The sequence below is a fragment of the Gobius niger genome, assembly GCF_951799975.1.
Source record: "Gobius niger genome assembly, chromosome: 11".
In the NCBI taxonomy this organism is placed as follows: domain Eukaryota; kingdom Metazoa; phylum Chordata; class Actinopteri; order Gobiiformes; family Gobiidae; genus Gobius; species Gobius niger.
Window position 1 is genome coordinate 20,188,349 of NC_136862.1, and position 22,267 is coordinate 20,210,615.

Consider the following 22,267-nt stretch of genomic DNA (forward strand, 5'->3'; position numbering starts at 1 on the left):
AATCAATGAGTGTGTTTACATGCGTTTGAGTATTCCGGTTATTAGCCATAATCTGGTTATGGCAATTTTGGGGATATGGTGTTTATATGTATCTGAGGAATGGAGAAACTCAATTATGCATTAAGAATGGCTTAAGGAATGATTGGGTGAAACTTAAAAGCAAACATCGACTTGGCAAACGGTAACGGTAAATGCAGTGAAAAACCTTCCTGATTTCATTTACTCTTCCGGTGGATTTTCATTAATAATTTAGATGTAGAGCAATAACTGGTAAAATAATGTCATAAAAGTAAATATGTTGGATATGCGTATAAATAGCTCCATAGGGTTTGTTGTGATAGTGGTAGATTTTCCATTTATTTGCACATTGAACTCGAGGCTGTACTTCACATTCAGGGTTAAATTTGGTGAAAGGGCTGAGCTGTGTGCAGGACAGATGCTCGGTCTTTTTAAAGGGTTTCAATGGGATGTTTGCTCACTCTCTTATGGCTTTAAATAAGAGGGGGACATCTATCTTCTCTCTCCTGTGTTTCGGGGGGGGGGGGCGATGAGGAATGGGCCTGTTTTGCCCTTGTGACAAACTCAACAGATCTAACTCAGCAAACACACGGAAAAATACCATCATAAAAGTTAAGAAAAGAAGGCGTTTTTTTTTTTTTGCACTGAACTTGACTTCGTCCTATAGATTATCAGAAATACCTTACATTCTTACAAGGTTTTGATCTGATTTAGCACTTTAGCTTTGTTTTCTTTTATGACCTTTTAGCGCCGTAAGTTCGGGCTTTCCCCATCAACCCAAAACACGCACAATCGACTACTTCTTCAACTAAATTCTCCTCAATCTGTTTCATCAACCCCCTTTAGTGCATTATGTGTGGATCCATGACAGTTTTGACCTAAAACACTGGGTCAAAAAAGGTCAAAGATTCTCCTGAGACTGGCCCCATCTCTCGACACCTCAGCTCCCCCAAAGTTCAACCTACTGTTCTACAGTAATAAATGTAGGTGCAGAGTCAGGAGAGCGATGATGCGTTTGTGGAAAATAGGAGTTTTTATGTCCATACAGCTGGCCTCTGTCTTTCCTGAAAAAGCATAAATCCACCAAGATTAAGTAGTACATGAAATACACTCCGTTCTCTCTGAGGTGAAGTGGGACCTCGAGCTATAATTTCCTATATGCTTAAATATCTACAAAGCAGTTTGCTCGATTTGTCATGATTTGGACTCTATCCCGCACCAGAGGTCCAATAGTGAATCTGATATTGTGCCGTTGCTCCGTAAACAGAAACATTCTTGGCAAATTCAATGTGTTACTCTATGCATCTTGGTTTTGACAATGATTGTGACCGCAGTCTATGAGCAGGCATATATTTAGAGCCCTTGTAAATCCATTTCCTCGTGTGAAGTTGCAATATTTTGTCTTTGCCAAATAATTCAGTTCATGGTTTAGATATTTGTTTCAGTTTTGTGTTTTTTTTTTGTCTGGGATAGCTCCCCTCCAAGTGGAACAATAGGTCAAAATGGATGTGCTGTGAAGTTGCATGGAATGAAAGCGTTGCATTGCTTCTCTTTTGCTGTTTATTGTCTGTCCTACAGTTGTGGCATTTATCCATTAATCGCATAGCTCTTCTCAAGTTTGGGATTCAAATTTGTTTGATTTTAGGCTTCTAAGACATTGGTTGGCACTCAAAAATCTTGATTGTTTTCTCAACTTAGATCAAGATTTTTAAAGCAAGATCAACAAATCTCCTTCTGCATTCATTCTGTGCTCTAAACTGCTTCTGTTTGAGTCCATTTCCCTTTCTCCCAGCGCCCTCAGGTGGCCACTTTCCTGTACTGCGATTCCGCTGTGGGACAGAGCTAATGTGTGTTTGTACATGGTCTTTAGGGTTCAGATGAATGGAAATGAAGTGTTTCAAAAGCACTGGACATTTTGTTATGAGTATAAAGTGTTACTGTAAAGACATAATAAAAGACGATGAAGGCTATTGTTATGTATTTGATTTTTTCTACAAACTCACTGTTAGAGAGAGAAAATAAAGAGAGAGAAAAAGAAAGAAACAGGATCAAATAAGTAATGGTAAAATTAAGAACCAAAACGAAAAGTGTACACATAATCAACTTTTATATCATGTATAAATTTACCATTAGTCCATAGACATGGAGGAGGTGGACAGCTTCAAGTACCTGGGTGTTCACCTCAACAATAAACTGGACTGGTCCCACAACACCAAGGCCCTGTACAAGAAGGGCCAAAGTCGCCTCCACCTTCTGAGGAGACTGAAGTCCTTCGGAGTGAGCAGGCCTCTGCTCAGGACTTTTTGTGACTCTGTGGTAGCCTCTGCTCTCCACTACGCTGCCGTGTGCTGGGCCCCGGGCAGCACAGAGCAGGACAAGAACAGACTGAACAAGCTGGTCAGGAGGGCCAGCTCCATCCTGGGCTGCCCCCTGGACTCTGTGGAGGAGGTGAGGGACAGGAGGGTGTTAGCCAAGCTCACCTCCATCATGGACAACACCACCCACCCACTGCACAAGACTGTAGAGGAGCTGAGCAGCTCTTTCAGTGGAAGACTGAGACACCCTCAGTGCAAGAAGAAGCGCTACTGCAGGTCCTTCATCCCCACTGCTGTCAGACTGTATAACAAGACTGTAAAGTAACATGTGCAATAACTCCTTTGCAGAATACATGCAATAATCCCTGTATTTACATCACTTATCAACCACTTGCACTATGATGTAAAACTGCACTGCTAACACTGACTATAACCTTTTTGTTATAATCTGTTTACTTATTATTTACTGTTTATACTTTTTGTCCCCACAAAGTCCTTGGTAGTCATTGTAAGATACCACTATTTACTATTTAATTGTTTTCTCCTCACATTTCCTGCCTCTTTGCACACCTTGAGTGTTTCTAAGAGCTGAACGTAACACGTACATTCCTCCATTGTGAGATCAATAAAGGCTTATCTTATCTTAACTTATTGGATTTGAACATGTCATATATCTGGGAAAACAAAAAATTATGTTTGTAAAATGCACTTTTAAAACTCAAAATAAATAGGCGTATTGTAAACTGCTCAAATATACTACTACAATTACCACTACACTAAGTTGAATACAGTACATCAGTGCTAATGAATTGAACAAATAATTACTTCTAATGGCTTGGATATTTTGTGTAATTTATGTCACATTGCATTGTCTTATTCCAAATAAATGCTTCTGTTTGTATCTGCCAAAGCATGACCTCAGTGGTTCCAGTCTGACTGTGTCACCCAGAGCTTTAAACTCAAAGAAAACAAACCCACTCCCATCTCTTCAGCTCCCATTAGCCACAGATTAACACCAGCTGCATTCACTGTTTATACCCCACATCTATTTATTTTTACATCTTATGCATATTCTGCCTTCTCCTCGTCTATGGACGGACAGCTTCCTGGTGGGATTCGTGTTTAGACTTTGATGTGGTTGGTGCCCCCTTGCCAGTGTTGAGATGCAGTGCGTGACCTAGAGTCCGCCGTAAACCGAGCAAATCCAGGGAAAAACACAGCTGTAAAGCGCCAAACCTGGAAACAAAGGGAGAGCGAGCCACACTATATTCTAAATGACATGCATGGTGTCTGTTACTGCTGATACGCCTATTTATAACTTATTATACTATCATTAAAATACTTCATATTCATTCGGGGAGCCGTTTTTGCACACAATTGATAAATAAAAAACAATGCAAAAGAAAAACATTCATATTGAGCGCAGAAATGCTAACATCACCACTCAACAACACAGAGCCCTTCCAAAAGCAGCAGAGGGACGTCCTGCAAATGGAAAGGAAAACCTTCAGTACCAATGACCTGTGATATTTACCTTCATGTTAACTGCTCACTGCTACCGCCAGGCATGGGCCTCTGTTTGGACTGCCCCTGATGCAGAACAGATGAGGAGGGCATTTAGGAAAGTTGGGTCCCTCAGTGTTCCAGCCATACAGTAGCCACATCGTCTACAGAAAACAATATAGACTATTTGTATGAATCCAGTCACAGTCAGGTCACAGTCATCAAAGTTTGGTCAGTGGGTCAGTGTGGCACTCCTGACGTGAGTTGGCATGTATTCCATCCTCTCTGGGGTCAGGAGTCAGGACTGTCCTGTTAAAAGATCTAAAAAAAAAATATTGTGGGACTTGCATAAAAAAGAGAGAAAAAACGTAGGCTAATGAAACACTAAAGACATATGAAACATGACCAAATGTGGCTTGTGGCCAAACTGGCTTTGCAACTTCTCATGAGTATGGCAGAAAAATATTGAGATGTATCTAATTAAAAGAAGATGGTGCAAAAAAAAAAAAAAAGTAAACCAGCTCTAGCTCGCCTGTGCAAAACTCCTGAAACTACATTAGAGCTACCACCAGGTGGCGTAATATATCCTTATATCAGCGTTCAGTTCGGTCCAAGACATGGGGTGAATGAAAACAAGAAATAATGTTTCATGATACATTGGCCTATTCCTATCATATATTAGTTTTAAGATAAGCAGGGCTTGACATCAATAGCCTATCATTTTCAACAGAGGAATCAAGTGTTGTTGTTTTTTCTTTCTTATTTCTGTAGTCTGGCCATGTGGTTGTGTTGCTGTTTATTTTTTTTATTTTTTTTTAAGATTTCTGATTGTTAGAGAAGGAAGGAAGCTTAACGTGAGAGCTTGGGTTCATTATTTATTTTTGTGTATGCCTATGTTCCAAAGATGTCTGATCTCAGGACCACTGCGCAGAAGACCACTCACTGTGTATACTCACAATATGAACAAAACCTCAGTAACAAGTTTCAACGAGTTAAAATACTGCTGTGTGGACTGTTTGCATTTATTGCTATTGTCGTTTCGGGTTGTAACCCTGTTGATAGTGGAATTATCGACATCACAGAGTGAAGCATTACGAACCATTCACGATCGTGCGTCACTGCGCGTCTCCCAAATGAATTCCTGCGTTTCGTCAGTTCCGTAAAGCGTTCATTCCTGGCCATGTTCAACACAAGATAGAGGATTATTTCCGAAGTGTCTAAGGACCACTCTTATGACAGACATTCCTTACAGCTTTCACAAACGGGCACTCGCACAAACGTGATCTGTGTTGTCTCCCACAGTCCGTGTTTCCCCGGAATAACAAACACGCGCAGCACCTGGAGTGGGATGCGCGGCTGTTAGCTCATTAGCTCGTTAGCTAGCCTCCCGAAGAGCTGCTCCGACTGGACCAAACACCGGTAAGGGCTTTCCGGGGGAAATCAGTAGTTTCTGCACCGAGTAACAATCCTGATATACAATTATGTTACGTAAACAATAACAGCAGATGATTTAATTCAATAAAGTAAGTTTATGTATATCTGTAAGCGGAGAAAGTGGACTCTGTTCTAACAGCTGCTGTGTTATGTGCAGACAGGCCCACGAAGCAAAATCCTCTCCCTCTCCTGAAAGGGCTGTATTGTAATTTCTTCCACGTATAAAATCAATTTAACATTTGCTTCATGTTAGTGTCTGCACATTTCTCTGTGTGAGGCGCAGTCGGAGGAGATGCGCGCACTGGAGCGCACAAATGCGCACCTGTGCGCCTTCTGCACCTGCTCAGGTTATCCAGTGCGTACAGCCCTGTGCCATACAGCGTATTATAGACACACATGGCAGTGTTGGCATAGTTGTGTGCTTTAAATTAACCACATGTTTTAATCTATTATAGGATCTACTATAAGTCACTTATAGACGTTTTGTTCAAAAAGTCCTCCGTATAACTTTGAAACTTTGAAACAGGTTGAAACATCCAGGTCGGGGCATAGTTCAAATGCAGATAAGAACAGTATTGTGACTTTATAGATCTACTCGTAGTCAGTGTGAAATAACCCATTACGTGTCACTGGCTTTAACGAAGGCCTGTGTGTAGCTGTAATATATAATTTCATACTATGCACTGCTATTAAAACTGCTAATGTTGCAACGTGGCAGCAGCAGTTAGTAAATGTGCTCTGAGGAAATGTGAACCAGTTTAAGCTTCAGCTTCTATCGTTTTCACCTCATAGTTATGTTTTAACCAAAGGGTTCACAAAGTACACATCACAAACAGGAATCATTGATGAGAAGGATTTTCTTGTTCTCACATTCCACCTTTAGCTACAGATAACATAAATCACCTCACATATGTTTGTGTGGTAGTGTCTGTTGCTCATTATTTGTTTTCATTGAGTTTATTTAAAATAGTCACAGGAATACCTCGCGAAATATGCACAGACGTTTAGACAGGCGTTACACCCCCTAAACAATCAGTCACGGGTAACACACACTCACTTATTTATCCATCCTCCGTGTGTGAGGATTGTTTGATCTATGACTCAAGCTCTGTTGCCACGGATAGATGTTGCGACCATGTGGACTTGTTCCCATAGAGGTCCTTGTCGTATGTGCCCTTACATTTGTCTGTGTAACTGAGCTGTAAAGATTAGCGTCCCCATGAACTGTCGATTCATTATCGTAGCAGCGTCTATTTTTTGTTGGAGCTATTTTTACTTAGTGAGAGCTCTTTGAAATCTACATCAACCTCGGTGTCCGGCGATTTGCGTAATGTCTGTCTCTCTTCTTGCAGTAGCCCATCTTAACTCTTTTCCAGGACTAATAACTTATAATTTAATGCACACTTTAAATGGTAAAAAAATACACGAATATGTGCATTTCAGAAAGTATGTGTTGTACAAGTGCAGGGTTTGGCAGTTTCACATTTTCTGACCATTTATATTGCAATTTTGATTGGATTTCTAGTGCATCATGTGGTGTTATGTTGTATCCTTTTGGCTTTCCAGAGCTGGTGCATTATGACAGATAGCATAATGAGTAAAGCAGCCACTATGGAGATTCCCATCAACAGTAATGGAGACACAGGGACACTGCCAGAGGACGACGGCTTGGAGCAGGTCAGTCGCGACTACTGATTATCCAGTGATGATTTTGTATGTGGTTTTTGACATCTCAAACGCTCAGTGTGCACTTGGTGTGTGTTGAGCTGCTTTTCTCGTGTGGAAAAGCTCTGTTGGGAATTTGGAAGTTGTAGTCCAGCTGTCAGTGCCGGCTCTGGAGTCTGCTCTTCATGTTGAACTGCATTCTCACTGTCAGACCCGGGGGTTGACGTATAATGATTATATTACAGACTGGTCAATACGTCATATACAGGGCTATACAGTGATCCGATTACATCATAATCCAAATGGAAGAGGTCCTGATAGTTATATGAAAGTTGCACTGAAACACCATTCACCTCCACTCGACAGTAGCTTCTTTCCACAGTACATGTCACTCTTGTTATAACCAGGCGTGATGGCACACTGAGTGTAGGTGAAACTGCAGGGCCATTCGAGTTGAACTGGTCCTCTGTAATGTTGCATCTTGGGACACTCCTTAGATAAACGGAGCTAACATCCTGGAGGATCCAGCAGCTGCTAATCTTCATGTTTACCTAACACACTGCACTCCCTCCACATGTCTTTAAACCTGGCTTTACTGTGGATGAACGAGACCAGTTTGGGGCTGGATATTAACCAGTCGCCATGGTAACGCTGCAATTACTCTGAAACTGGCCAAAGCTGTGTCCTTGAGTGAAAGCCTCAGAAAACAGATTTATATCGGCTCTGTGCTCATTCAGGCAGAAACAGCCACCTACAGCACTGGCACTAAGCTCTGCACTGATGGGACTGACTATTAAAGTAGAGTCTCTGCCAGCCCTGCATGGCTTTGTCTCTTTCATTTGATACTCGAGGTCAGGACCGGATGCAATTACAGTTTTTCAGTGCAAGTGGTTAAATATTTTCTTTATCACAAATGGGTGACACAATATCCATACTGTAAGATGCCAGACCAGTACATCGCAGAATCAAAGGTCTTCCATCTGACGCTAACACAGCGTAAAACGTCAAAATGTGCAAAAGTAAAGTTTTAGTCAGTATTTTCCTTTAAAGGATCGTCATCGTTAATAACAATCTCAAAGCCAGTTTGTTTCATCATGTGTTGTGTGCTGGGACTTTAACTTGTTGAGATAGTAGTGCCATTAAACTGTCCCCAGTCCTATTTCTAGCTTCTTCTCCAATTTGAAACTTAATAACAAAATAAAGTGAATTGCTTTAATGAAGCAGAGACATTTTTAATTAATATTAAGTTCCAGCTGACACACACTTAACTTCTGATGGCATCTATTTTCGTTTTCCTGATCATTTAAGCCCAAACTGCACAGACTCCAATAAGAGCAAAGATTATATTGAAGTGCTTGAAGCTGCCCTACTTTTTCTGAACTTTTAAAGCTGCCTCAGTATTAGCCGAGTGCATCCGCCTGACTCAGCTCTGTCCCACACTGAGAAACATGATGTTCTTCTCTGTAGGAAACATTCAGAAACAAGTGTCGTCAAGTTCATCCATTTACTATGTAGTGATGCTTAAAATGCCAGTAAATACCTGCTTTTGCATGCAATGCTTTGTGAGCAAAAAGAGCAATTATTACAACCACCAGTGAATCACGATTTTAGACCATTCTGTCAGAAAAAAAAGCTGTATTATTGGATGCAACTATTGAATTAAGATCTCTGTGTATAAAGTCTTTCATTTAGACTCTCTTTCACTGTTTTGATTTAGACATCTTTGCTTTCGTTCTATTGCCATATTTTCTGTTGCCACGTTTGTTGATTTTGCTCCTTCCTCATCTGTGCACAGGCTGCTAAACGGCAGTGGAGCTTAGGTGAGAAGGTAGGCAGCTCCCGAGGATCCAGGGTGAGCAGGCCATATCCATCTGTGTGTTTCTGTTGGTGTGTGCAATGCACTGTGGGCTGTGGTTTGACCGCAAGTGGCTTCATCCTCAATACGGCAAACCACTGTTGTAGTTCTACTCCTACTAACTCTAGCTGTAGATAGTAGGCAATAGTAACTCATCAGTGCCTTTGTTTTAATTCATCATCATGTAATCTAGCTTTTGTGTGTGTGCTGGCACTTGGGTGTTTCCTGAATTGTAGCTGGTGTTGGTTAAATGAACATTTCACTAATACACTGGTCTACTAATACTGATGCTTTTGTCATTACTTTGTTGTATTTAATAACTTTAGTTGTGCAAAGGAAAAGAAGCTTAGCACAACAATTTCTAATTAATTACAGAAGAACTTTTTTAAGTAAGAATACCATATTTTCCGGACTATAAGTCGCACCAGCCCAAAAAATGCATAATGAAGAAACAAAAAACATATAAGTCTCTCCGGAGTGTAAGTCGCACCAGCCGTAGCTACTACCTGGTCATGGAGGCGTATCTAGCAGTACAAGCAGTAAGAGTAACCTCCGCTTTACGCCAGTCCCTCACAAGTTTCTCGCTCATTCCAAACTTTCTCTCTGCTGCTCGATTACCGTTTTTTAAATCTTCAGTGATACAAGAGTAGCAGATACTGGTACACAAGCCTAGAGCGCCCTCTAGCAGCTGTCAGTGGGAAAGTAACAAACATGTGAAATTATTTTGATATATAAGTCGCACCCCCAGCCAAACTAGGAAAAAGTGTGACTTATAGTCCGGAAAATACGGTGCATATATGTCATTGTATCGGCATATATGTGTCTTTGACTTCTGATGGCAGCTACTCTTTTGCAAGACAAGTGTTGCAACTGTGTGCTTTGTCCACAAAAAACGGAAACTTCCCCTCCTTTACACAACATTCTTGTGACGTGTCCCCATTATACTCTCAGTTCAGTGCAAGTTTCCTGGAAGTAGCCAAATACAGTAAGACAGTTTGACTTTAAAACACTTTTCATATCTGATTTGAAAGCGATGACACAAGAAAGAAGTAAAACATTAAAAATAATCCAATAGGGGATAGGTATTTGATGGCCAGGAGAAGATAGATTGTTGCTTTTTTTTTTTTTTTTGCCTTTTTCTGGTTCTGAACTCGTCTAATGCTTAATTTGAGACTAACCCTGCTAACCCTAGTGTCCCCATATTGTTCATAACGTTTTACTATTTGCCATTGTATGTAATCGACTTTTTTTACTTCTTCAAATTGTGCAGGATTTGCAGCAGGTGATGGTTTCAGGCCCCAATCTCAACGAGACCAGTATCGTATCGGGCGGCTACGGAGGCACAGCTGAGGGCATCATCCCAACCAGCTCCATCACAGGTAAGTGTCTTTCTTCTTGTGTTATCAGTGTTCCCTTTTCTAAATTGTGGCCTGTCGACATGTTACATTACACCGGTTTTAGAATCGCTGCATTGGCTCCCCGTGTGTTTCAGGATCGATGTTAAAGTTCTTTTAATGGTTTTTAAATGTCTTAATGGTCTTGGTCCTTCTTATCTCTCAGAACTGCTTTTACCCTATGAACCTTCACGGCCCCTTCGCTCCTCTGGCAGAGGTCTCCTTGTTATTCCTAAAGTCAACATATATATTACGGCCCTCGCCTCTGGAACGACCTGCCGGAGGAGCTCAGGGCTGCAGAGAACGTTCATGTTTTTAAGAGCAGGCTCAAGACCCACCTTTTTAGCTTAGCTTTTAGCTGATTTCTACTTACTTATTTATTCAGTTATTTTTATTATTATTTGTATTATTATTTATGTTTCATAATTATCTTATTATACTAGTTTTTAGGTAGTTTTATATATATGTTTTTATTATTCTAATGTTGTTATTTGTATATTGCAGTTTTGCAAATTTCAGAATTTCCAGTGTTTCCTCTGAGGGAGCCCTCTGCCCCGGGAGCGGTGGTTGGCTGTGGCTGTGTGGGCGCTGTCCTCTGGGTGCCCGGATGGAGGTGTGGTGTTTCTGCTGCACCTCCGCTGGGTGTCCGGTGGTGGTGCCCTGTGGCTGTGGCTGATGTACCGCTCCCGGTGCAGACGGCTCCTCTGATGGCATTTCCTTACCTGGTTCATCTGTACCCAGACTCAGCACTACGTCCATTATTTCATCGTGTATGTGTGTGTGTGTGGCTGCGTGTGTGTGTGTGGCTGCGTGTGTGTGTGTGGCTGCGTGTGTGTGTGTGGCTATGGGGAGGGGGGGGGGGGGGGGGGGGTGAGCAGTGTTGTCTGTTTGGAAGAGTGGGTGGTTGGGTGGGCGGGAACTGCTTTTAATCTGTAAAGCACTTTGTATGAAAAGCGCTTTATAAATAAAGTTTTGATTGATTGATTGATTGATTGATGTTTTATGCCGTAACATATGATTCAATTTCTTATCATTTGCATGTTTTTAAAGAAATCACTTTTCATCTTAAATTGCATGATGGCGATGATCTGAAATGCTGTTGCTCTCTTTCCCAGGGCCTGCCATACGCTACAATGCAGAGTTTTATAAAAGGATTGAAGTGACGGGAATAGGTGGCTCATTACACTTATTTAATTTACTAGAGAACGCTTCTGTTCACTTTGCAAATTTGACACCAGTTTCTTTTCAAAACAAAACTCTCTTTGCTTTGTGGGCAATGTCGGATACATTTGGGAAGCTACTCAGGATTTCTTTTCAATTAATGGCACTTGGTTTGCTGGGAGCGAGTCTCTGAACTCCATAATTTGTGCTTGGATAGAATATTATGCAGCAGTGTGACTTTAAATGAAAAGAGTATAATCTTTTAGCAACAGTAATAGTAATACATAAATGCAATCTCCATATTCCCATGATTCATTTGTCTTCATTTGTCTTCAGTGTTGTGCACTAAACATTGTCTTTTCATCTCTTGTCCTCTCTTTGCATCACTCCCTCCCACCCATCTCCTTTTGTTCACTTTGTCCTATTCATTTTTCATTATTTGCCTGTTTCCCACTTCCTCACGATCTTCTGCGTGACCAATAATTTTTTGAAAATATTATCCCCTCCCCATCCCGACCTCCCAAATACCTGGACATTGAAAATTATACTAATTTCAAACCCGATTCCAAACCCCACTTTTCATACAATATCTGAACCCTTATGTTTGGCCTCTTTTCCCTATTGCCCACCCTCCGTCCAGATCTGCGTATGAAGGCCAGAAGAAATAGTGTTCCCCCGCTCACCCGCCACTTAAGTCAGTCCCATCAATATCAAGGTACTGGGAGTCAAGTCAACTCTGAATACCATCAGGACCTGTTCATTTAGTACATGGAGCCTCTGTGTTATAACTTACACTTTGTGATTTAGTGCAAAAATAAGTAAATCGGATTAATCGCTCCTAATTAATTGATGCGATATAATCGGCTAATTTAACTATCAGATAAGATAAAGAATGTTTTATCTCATTCAGAGCAGGATTTATGTCAGCATTTGTATTTATTTATGTGTTCATATAACTTATGTATACAGTGCACACACTAATGAACTACTTTGTTGAAACACAAATAACAGAAGTTCTATCTATATTCTACAAATAACAGAAGTTAATTCAGCAAATAAATATATGATTAAGTAAAGTTAATGGTTTGCTTCAAGCTGGACCATGAATATACCGTGCGTAAAGTTGGACATTCGGTGAGGGGAGGTGTCTTCAGTGCACCATCGCTTTATCAGCAAGTTGTGATATTTTATGAAAAATTCATTGATTAATATAGAAAATAATTGTAGTCATCTAGAAAAGTAATCATTAGTTGCTGCCCTCGATGATTTTTAGTTTTACAGGAAATGTAAATGAACGCTGCTTTTCTGATCTGATGATTCGCTGGTGGTGGAAAAATAATTATCTCTTCATCTTTGTTGGTTATAATAGCTTTTCTAGTTTATATAGAGCCTGTTTTTGTCTTACTGTTATTTCTATTGTCCTTCCCCACTAGGTCCCAACATGAATCACAGCAGCAGCAGCTCTTCTATGACGGGTGAGGAGGCGACCAAAGGAGTGGCTGTGGAGAAAATTGAGCAAGTGAAGAAGTGGGGTCTCAACACATACAAGGTACAGTGTTATATTTACTGTCAAGCTCAACTGTTTCAAGATTTTTATTATGTCTAGAAAGTGCCAAAACGCCAAATCAATTTTCACCTGTCCAAGTCAAAAATGTAGGATTTTTTTTTATGTATACCTAGGTTTTCGGTATACTGGATTCTATATTGCATTGGGAATCTGAAGAGACTAGTCTAAACAGGCTGATTTGGTCTCCATACTCCCCCTTGTGTTCAGTCTAGTGTTTTACAAGTCTTATTTACTAAACAAAAAGGAAGTATTGGATGGTTAGGTACATCTCTTGGACTCTTGGACGTTCTTTGTGGATGACTTACTGATTTATTTCCACCTTTATTGTTGTTAGTGTACGAAACAGATGATCTCGGAGCGTTTTGGTCGAGGGTCCCGGACTGTGGACCTTGAACTGGAGGCTCAAATTGAAGTCTTAAGAGACACGAAGAGGAAATATGAGAGCGTGCTGCGACTGGCCCGAGCGCTGACCAACCACTTCTACAACATGGTGCAGACACAGCACGCTTTAGGGGACACCTTTGCCGACCTCAGCCAGAAATCCCCAGAGCTAAGGGTAAGGATTCAGATCTAAATGTAGAATAAAAAAACATTTACTGTATGATGTTTGAATTACAAAATGTTGCTTTTTACAGGATGAATTTGGGTATAATGCAGAAACACAGAAGCTCCTTTGTAAGAATGGAGAGACTTTGCTTGGCGCTGTTAACTTCTTTGTATCCAGTATCAATACACTGGTGAATAAAACTATGGAGGATACTTTGATGACAATAAAGATGTATGAAAATGCCAGGTAAGTCTTTCTCCTTACATTTTTCTTGTACAGATACTGTTACATGACATGAACCCTCATCTGTCTCTTCAGACTGGAGTTTGATGCCTACCGGACAGACCTAGAGGAGCTGAGTGCGGGACCAAGGGACGCAGTGACTGTAGCCCGCATTGAAACTGCTCAGCAACAGTATCAGATTCAGAAAGACAAATATGAAAGACTCCGTTCTGACGTCACCATCAAGCTCAAGTTTCTGGAGGAAAATAAGGTTTGCAGCTAAAGAAACCTTATGCAGTATATAAATAATCATCAGGGAGGTTTATGGATTGATCCAAGCTCCCACATGTTTACAGTACAGTTGTTGAGACTTCGGGCAAATTAATTTAGCGGCTCTGCCTCTTTCTTTATGGCATTGGCACATGCCGAGATGACAATGTTTCAGGGAGCATGAGACATCAATTTCACATTGATTGGCCACAGGGGCGGACTGGCCATATGTCCATTCTGGAAGAGCACAATCTGGCCTCTCAGTTTTCTCGTTAACCTCTTAGCCCCCACCTTAACCCGAGCTTTACCCAAACCTAAAAGCCTCAAAGAAAAATATCAAAAAGTGACAAAAACGAGGATGAAAACAGAACAAAAATGTGCCGAAAAAGTGACAAAAACACAACAAAAAATGGACAAATAAGTGACGAAAAAGTGACAAAAAAACGACTACAAATTTACCAAAATGTGACGAAAACACAACAAAAAATTGACAAAAATATGACGAAAACATCGCAACAAAGCCACAAAAAAGGAATGAAAAAGCCACAAAAATACGGCAGAAAGTTGCAATCACTTTTGTACATCCTCGCTTTCAAATGAGGCGTTATACTGTTGCTCTCCAGTCGAAGAGATTTTAGATTTGGGTAAAGCCGAACTGAGAAAATGCACTCGGCAAGAGGTTGCAATTTGTCTTTGTGGAAGTGTCGCATTTACGCTAATATGGGCCGGGCTGTTCAAAGTCCAGGTCCGTTTTTCAGTCCCAGTCCGCCCCTGATCGGTCACCACAGAGTCCAGACCTTGACCCCACTGAGAATCTTTGAAAGCTCGGTTTTGTACATAAGTGACTTTCTTTTACAAACGCGTAACATCTTCTCCTTTTCTCCAGGTCAAGGTGATGCACAAGCAGCTCCTCCTCTTCCACAATGCCATCTCGGCGTATTTCGCGGGGAACCAGCAGCAGCTCGAGCAGACGCTGAGACAGTTCAATATCAAGCTTCGGCCACCGGGGGCAGACAAACCCTCCTGGTTGGAAGAGCAGTGACCCCAATCCACCCCCCTCCTTCCACAACTAGGAACGTATCACCTGTCGGACCCCCAGATAACGGAATGAGGACCGCTGCCGTGGAAACGCAGGAGGCAGAAACTGTGCTGAAAGACTTAAGTAGAACAAACGACCGAGCGATTGAAGGAGTGTGAGAGATGAGGACACGAAGAAGCAGGGTATTTCTGATGAATGGACGAACCAGCTGTTTACCAAGTGGCCAGTGTCGTGGACAGTTATGGGGGCTTTTAGTGCCTCTAACTCTCCCTATTTTTTCACTCTAACCCCTTAAGTGTGCTTTATCCAATACTTTCCTTCCCCTGTTGCTCTCTAGTTAGTCAATATTGTGACTATATTATTCCAGCTACTGTATGAAGTGGTCTATATCCCCTATATGAGGCAGAATCACGCCTACTTAGCCACAGAAGGTGCAATGATGGAAACTATTAATGAAGTAGATGGACATGTGACTAACCACTTGATAAAAATCATACTTTTGTTATATTATTTCTGTGTGCCTCTCTACTGACAATGATAGGATGTATAGAACACATACACCTGCGTAAAGAAATAGCCCAATACAATACCTTTAAATTGTGCAAGTGATGTCACAGTCTAGCAAGCATGAAAACAGAAACTATATGAGTGTCTAGTGTGCATTGTTATGATGAAGACACTCCAAAACCTTGAGGTAGGTTAAAAAAAGATCTATCCTCTTTCGTGACAACACCAGACTAATCAGTTCTGTACAATTGACATTGAATCAACTGTTGTGTATTTTGTTGGAGTGCAACATTGCAGAATATTTTGCCAAGTGAGGTGCCTAGATCTTGGCTTAATCGTTTACAGTGGAAGAAAATCACTACATATTTTGTGTCGTTTCAATCTATTGCACAGATTCTCAAATGGAAGTTTATACTAAAAAGAAATATAGCTGCCATGACCACACCAACACTGACTGCAGTACAGAGATTAAACTTAGCCAGAATGTGTATGTGCCATGTACAAACAGTCACTGTCTTGTTTATTCCACTTGTCCAAAGAGACCCATAATGCAGAAAGACTATTCTAATAGATAAAGATGAATAGTAGGAGGAACATGTGGCCTCAATCTGCTTGTTGAAAATGAACGTTTGTCTAAATGTCTGAATTGTTTAAATACACTGTGTTTATATCATGTCTTCTAGAGCTTTATGTACCTATTAGTTCTGTTGTACATCACTACATTGAACATTGATGGCTGATTTGTAAAGTAAAACAATGCTGCACTTGGTACTACTACAAGCTTGTATAAGAAGTAGCATGCATTATCAAAGCCAACAATGAACTATTTCCTCAGACAAACACAATCTATACTGCCTATTATCCAAATAATATATTATGAACACTCTGTGACATGAATCATATCAAGTCTAGGTGGTGTGTTGTCAAATTTCCATCAGTTATAGCCAGTCCTGTAGCTTTTTATCAGCTCTGTATTTGCATGACCGGCAGCAAGCGCAAGGTGTGAGTTATCGTCTCCCTTTTGAGCTTGCATGGACAGGCAAAATGTCAGCGTCATGCTTTGGGTTTTTATGAGTTTTGACTAATAACAGAAAGCTATTAGTGGATGAATTTTGAAATCATCTTAATTTCAGCATCCACTTGCACAATGTATCAAAATCAACCCTATTCACAGCAATATTATGTGAGTTTATCTTTCCAAAATTGTGAGAAAATTGGAGTGTACTGGTCTATAATTTAGTTATACTAACGTTGTCCATTTTAAATGTCATTCCTCCAGGATTATAGGCACTGCTGACTAGAGAACCACATTTTCTTTTTTTTTTTTTTTTAATAAACAATCATTATTTTGTAGGCCAGTCCGGTGTCGTACTGATTTAATGATTGCACATAAGGGGTATTTATGAAAATGTTATGGATTTATGTGATAATCTGTCTTCATTTCCCACCTGGAAACTCCCGCATCAGGGGGAACAATATTAAAAAAAAAAACATTTGCAAATCCTTGGGGTGTTGTGCAGTTTTTTCTTCTGTTTTAATGTTTTAATCAAAATGCTTCTTGTATCTTCTTTTTTTACACAAACATCCACAGTACTACATTTCTGATGGTGTCAGTATTCAAATTGCTTCATTAGCATTATCAACATACACACAATACTGACGATGCATACAGGATTTAACAATAATATATTAGTTTTATTTAGAATGTATTTTTTTTTTCTCTGAATGTAATTGTGTCAATAAAGTTCAATTCAAAAGTAAGAGTAAAAGTAGGTCTGAAATGTTATTGTATAAAGACTAAAAATGACGTAAATGATCATGGGCAGCCTTGCTCTTTACCTGCGTCTATCTAAGGGGCGGGGCTTACCTGAGCTGTTAATTGATTGGTGGATGAGTGGCTCCACACCTGAGTCTCATTGTTTTGCGTCAGTTGAGTAAACTACCAGCGGCACGAGGCTGCTCGAAATTGGCAGAGAATGTACATGGTAAGTTTTTATTTTTATTAATGAAAAAGGCCGTGACATTGTTCAAGGTTTGCTGAATAAGGACATTTTACCAAGGCCTGTTTTTAGCATGCTAATTGTGTGTTTTCCTCCTCGCATTGTTACCCGTTATTTACTATGAAAAGTGACATAGTGTAAACTGACCTAATGCGTTTTGGATTCGTTGTAGCCCACTTACAAAATCAAACTTGGGAAGGTCAACATTTCTCACATGAAAGTTCCTCTTTGATACAGCATGCATCACTGAACATGTTTATCGTGGTCTTTTGTTGCTTCTCAGGTGTGAGCGTGCATTCTCGGGACTCCCTACAGCTGTCCCTCCTCCCTCTGGTGGAGATGGAGACGGAGGATGTTCTAGAAGTGGTTCCTCCACTCCTGTCTTCTTCTCCTCGTGCACCTGTCCCACCAGATCCCAAAGATGTGCCGAAACTGGAACGCTTTACCCTAGGATCTAATTTTGTCACTGTCAATATAGTACCCCCATCTCCCTCACCTCCACCCTTTTTACTACCACCACCTCTTCCGCCCTTCTTACTACCACCTCCACTCTTTATACCTCCACCACCTCCACTTCATCTTCCACCACCTCCACCACCTCCTCCACCACCACCACCTCCTCCACCAGCCTTTGCTGTCCCACAACCGTTTGGCTCTCGGGACAATCGCAAGTCCATGAAGAAGCTCAACTGGGACACCATCCCGAGACAGCGCGTCTTGGGGAAGAAGAATGTGTGGACGTCTAAAAAGACTGAACGAGAACTCAGACTGGACATACAGAGCATGGAGGAGCTGTTCAGTCAAGTGGAAAAACAATCTTCAATACGCAGGACACCAGGACAGAAAAAGTATGACGTGGACATTGCAAAAGAGCCACAGGTAAAAAGGCCCAGTGACACATACATGCATTAGGAAGTACGAAACATATGCAGGAACTTATAGACACAAATGGAGAAGGAAGTGCCCATGTCATTTGGTTCCTCAAATACGGTGTTATCTGTATTAGGTTTGGAAAGGTTTCTGTATAAAATTGTAATTGTTTACATAATTGAGTTTAAAAAAGTGAAAGAGGAAGTGAAACATTTACACTACTAGATGTGGACCAAACTCCGTCAACATTCAAAATAAAACAAAGTTTCTAGCATCCCAATTCTTCACGGGGGGAGTTTATATGCAAGGCAACTTTATTTATATATATTTCGTACACAAGGCATCTCAATGCGACTGTTACACAACATTCAGGGCTACTTTGCATATTTATAAACTCAACATACTGAAGGAGGACAAAACAAATATAATTTTCACGAAAAGAAAATCGAGCACAGGGCCATTAATCTGCTGAGTTTTTTTTTTCTTTTTTTTAAAGGTCACTATTCTTGACTCCAAAAGGAGCATGAACATCGCCATCTTCCTCAAACATTTCAAAAGGTGAGTCAAATCTAAGCACAATTAACAGAACGTTTACAGTACATGCACCAAAGATCGGTTATGCTCAAGTGTGTAAATGTGAATTGGAATGACCTACTTCTTTATATACTCTTTTATTTTGGGATGTCATTCCTGTGGTTTCACTAACTCATCAAGATGATGCTGCACTCTGCCCAAGGTCCACTAAAAATATTTGAATATCATGTTTTATAATTGTTATAAGATTGATACTATACCAAGTGGGGCTTTCCTATTTAAAAAAAATAATAACGTTTTACTCTGTTGCATGAGTAAGTAAAACAAAACAATTTAGAAATACTGTATGTATACTAATTTGCTTTAATCCTAGGCCAGTAAAAGACATGGTCCAGGACATTTTTCAGGGAAACTGGCTCCGCTTTGGATCTGGCAAACTCAAAGAGCTTTGTAAACTGCTTCCAGAGGATACTGAGGTAACACTTTTTGATCTATGCATTTATTTATTTACTTCTTTTTTTGTTTTTTGGTTCTTGCATTAAAACTTCTTTGCAGGTTAAGAAACTACTTTCATTTACTGGAAACATTGCACAGTTACCAGAGGCCGACCAGTTCATGGTGCAGCTTGTCAAAGTACCTGGGTAATATTTCTGTTACTGATTTAGCCACTTCATATAGAAATATCCTTTTCTCACACTTATGATTGCACATTATGATTGCTGTGTTTTGGGTTGTCACTGTGTTTGTGCAGGTATGTGGAGCGGCTGAAGGCAATGGTGCTGAGGGAGGAGTTTTTTCCATTGATGGAGGAGGTGAAGCACTCGGTCACTGTACTAACCAATGCAGCTAATGGTAACTTTAGGCATTTGCCCTGGGAAGTGCAATGGACTGGAATAGACATTTTGGCTTTAGATGTTTGTCTCTCTTTTCAGAGCTGCTCGACTGTGATGACCTTCATTCTGTGATCCAACTGGTGCTGAAGGCTGGAAATTACATGAACGCTGTTGGTATTTTGTCGTTTCTATTCAACATTCTCGCTTGAAAGATTCTGCTCACTCTGAAACAATGCTTGAAATATTCAGGGAGGATTCAGCGAAAATGCAATTGGCTTCAGGATGACTACTTTACTAAATCTGGCTGACACCAAAGCAAACAAGCCTGGAATGAACCTCATGCACTATGTGGCGAAGGTATCGACTACACACCAAACATATGACATACGAGCTGGGTGATATAGCGGATTTTCCACTTAGTCTAAATTTTTAGTTTCACATTAAAACAGTGGTTCGTGCTTCATGAATGTACCTGTATAGGAAAACTCTCCATTCCAGTGGCTTTTGAATTGACATATTTACTTGTACTCACAGCAAGTGGAGGACATAGACCGGGAGCTGCTGACTTTTCCAGTTCAACTCGAGCATATTGGAATGGCTGCCAGGTGAGAGATTAAGCATTACATAATATATATTGTGTATGGTCTGAAACTAATATTTACCAACAGAATGTGCAAAGAGGAGGTGGTGGCAGATTTTCAAAGGGAAGTCAAGAAGATCAAGGAAGTGAAGCTTTATGCAGGCAGACAGACGGACCTCTTTGAACAGATGGAGACGTTCCTCATTGTGAGGCTATCTTTTTATTTAGTATATGTTAAGGTTAAAGATTTAACAGTTCTCTTTGGTACTTTATAGAGAGCTGATGCAAAGTTGTCGGATATTGAGCGCTGTTTAAAGGGACTGAATTCAGTCAGCAGTGCTGTGGCAGAGTTTTTTTGTGAGGACCCAGCCACATTCAGGCTCCAGGAGTGCTGCTCCATCTTTCACTCTTTTTGCACTCGATTTGACACCGCTGTGCAGGTATGAATTTGACTCTTTTAATGGATTTGAATTATTTGTATAGCACTTTTCACATGACTCGAGTCACACAAAGACTTTCACAGTGTAGGGGGTTTGTTCTTCCTTCATTCCACACATAACCCAGACAAGAATCTGTAGTATGTAAAACACAAGTGCCCTTTACAAAAACAACAATAATAAGCAACTACATATTTTTTATGTAATGATCACATGTTTAATGTGCATGGGACAGATACTCGTGTTTTAATATTTTTTACGGTTAGTAGTAGTATACTTTTCAAAACCACAGGAGACAAAGGAATAGGGAGATTTCCATATCCCAAGGAAAAACCTGGGACTTACTCATGGCCCTTATGTACAGGATGGTCGCACAGTGACAGTTAAGGGATTTTTAAAGGCCCAGATTAATGGGGTTTTGATGGGCATTGCAACGTTTAAAAATTGGTTGCCCCCTCAGTCTGTTTTCAGGTTCAGAATATTTACCTTGTTTGTCACATCCTGTGTCAATAAGGAATTAAAACAAATTGAAACAGGAACATTTTGTCATTGTTATGTGTGAAATTGGTGACTTTTCAAAACTAGCACTTTAAAAAATAATGGTTATATGGTTGGACTTTATAAAGCTCTTCTCAATATATTTATCTATACATTACACTTGTATGTGTTGAACTTGTATTTTTTTGTTTTTACGTATTTTTTCTTTGCAACATAAATTAATTCATCCAAACAAGACTTTATTGCTTTTTTTTAATGCATCTCTTTGTTTCCATTTCCGCAGGAGAACCGTGAGCGCGAGGCAGCTGAGGAGCAACTCAAACGTAAGGAAAGCCTGCGCTTCTCTGCCAAACGTCGTCCCACAGTGTCCTGCCCACAAACCAAGCTGGGCCCGGAGCAGGAAGCCCCTGGGCTGGAGTCCGCTCTGCACACCTTCCTCTCCTCTGTCCCGGGCAGCGTCACCCGGACCAAGAAGAACCCACATCCTGGACCTTCTCCTCGTCCCGGCTCTGTCAAAGTGGAGGCCAGTCCCCAAATGTCTCCACAACAGACGCCTGACCATAAGCAAGCCAAGCTCCACAATGAACCGTCGGCCGAGAGTCAAAAGGACGAGAAGATGCGGAAAGTGCTGCGACATCAGGATGGCACAAGCAGTCTTTATGTGGAGAGAGAGTTGGGCACTCCAAGACCAGATCGACTATGCCCATCCACCCCCAGGACGCCCCAGCCCAGAAACAGGCACTACGTCTTTGTTGACAGCGGAAGCTCTCCATGGACCATCCTTACCCCTGTCAGGTGCCCGCGCAGAAACACTAACGCTCAAAACAAACAACCTCTGAAACGCTCCTCCATGGCAGACGATGCTGACGATGGAATTTGGGAAAGCGTGGAAGTCACCTACGTCCCGGATTCAACGACTGAGGAAAGCATAACCTCCTCCATATCCTGCACCCCTGTTGATGTCAAATCCATTTCTCACGGCCCGCTCAACCGCTCTGCGTCAATGGACGAGTCGAGA

At 40.9% G+C, this 22,267-nt stretch overlaps 1 protein-coding gene across 3 annotated transcripts; it reads left to right on the forward strand.

Moving 5' to 3' along the window:
• The first annotated feature begins 4,963 nt into the window (after positions 1-4,963).
• Positions 4,964-17,033, forward strand: arfip2b (ADP-ribosylation factor interacting protein 2b). 3 transcript variants are annotated; one of them, XM_079565867.1, is made up of 10 exons: positions 4,964-5,255; positions 6,837-6,947; positions 8,731-8,787; positions 10,061-10,169; positions 11,986-12,069; positions 12,779-12,894; positions 13,247-13,468; positions 13,548-13,705; positions 13,778-13,952; positions 14,838-17,033. In XM_079565867.1, the coding sequence occupies exons 2-10, from the start codon at positions 6,849-6,851 to the stop codon at positions 14,991-14,993; spliced, it is 1,176 nt and encodes a 391-aa protein (XP_079421993.1). In that variant the 5' UTR covers positions 4,964-5,255; positions 6,837-6,848; the 3' UTR covers positions 14,994-17,033. The 3 variants fall into 3 exon arrangements, with proteins under 3 accessions (XP_079421993.1, XP_079421992.1, XP_079421994.1); XM_079565866.1 differs by lacking the exon at positions 11,986-12,069 and having other exon boundaries at positions 4,966-5,255; positions 14,838-17,030; XM_079565868.1 differs by lacking the exons at positions 8,731-8,787; positions 11,986-12,069 and having other exon boundaries at positions 4,967-5,255; positions 14,838-17,029.
• Positions 17,034-22,267: the final 5,234 nt, after the last annotated feature.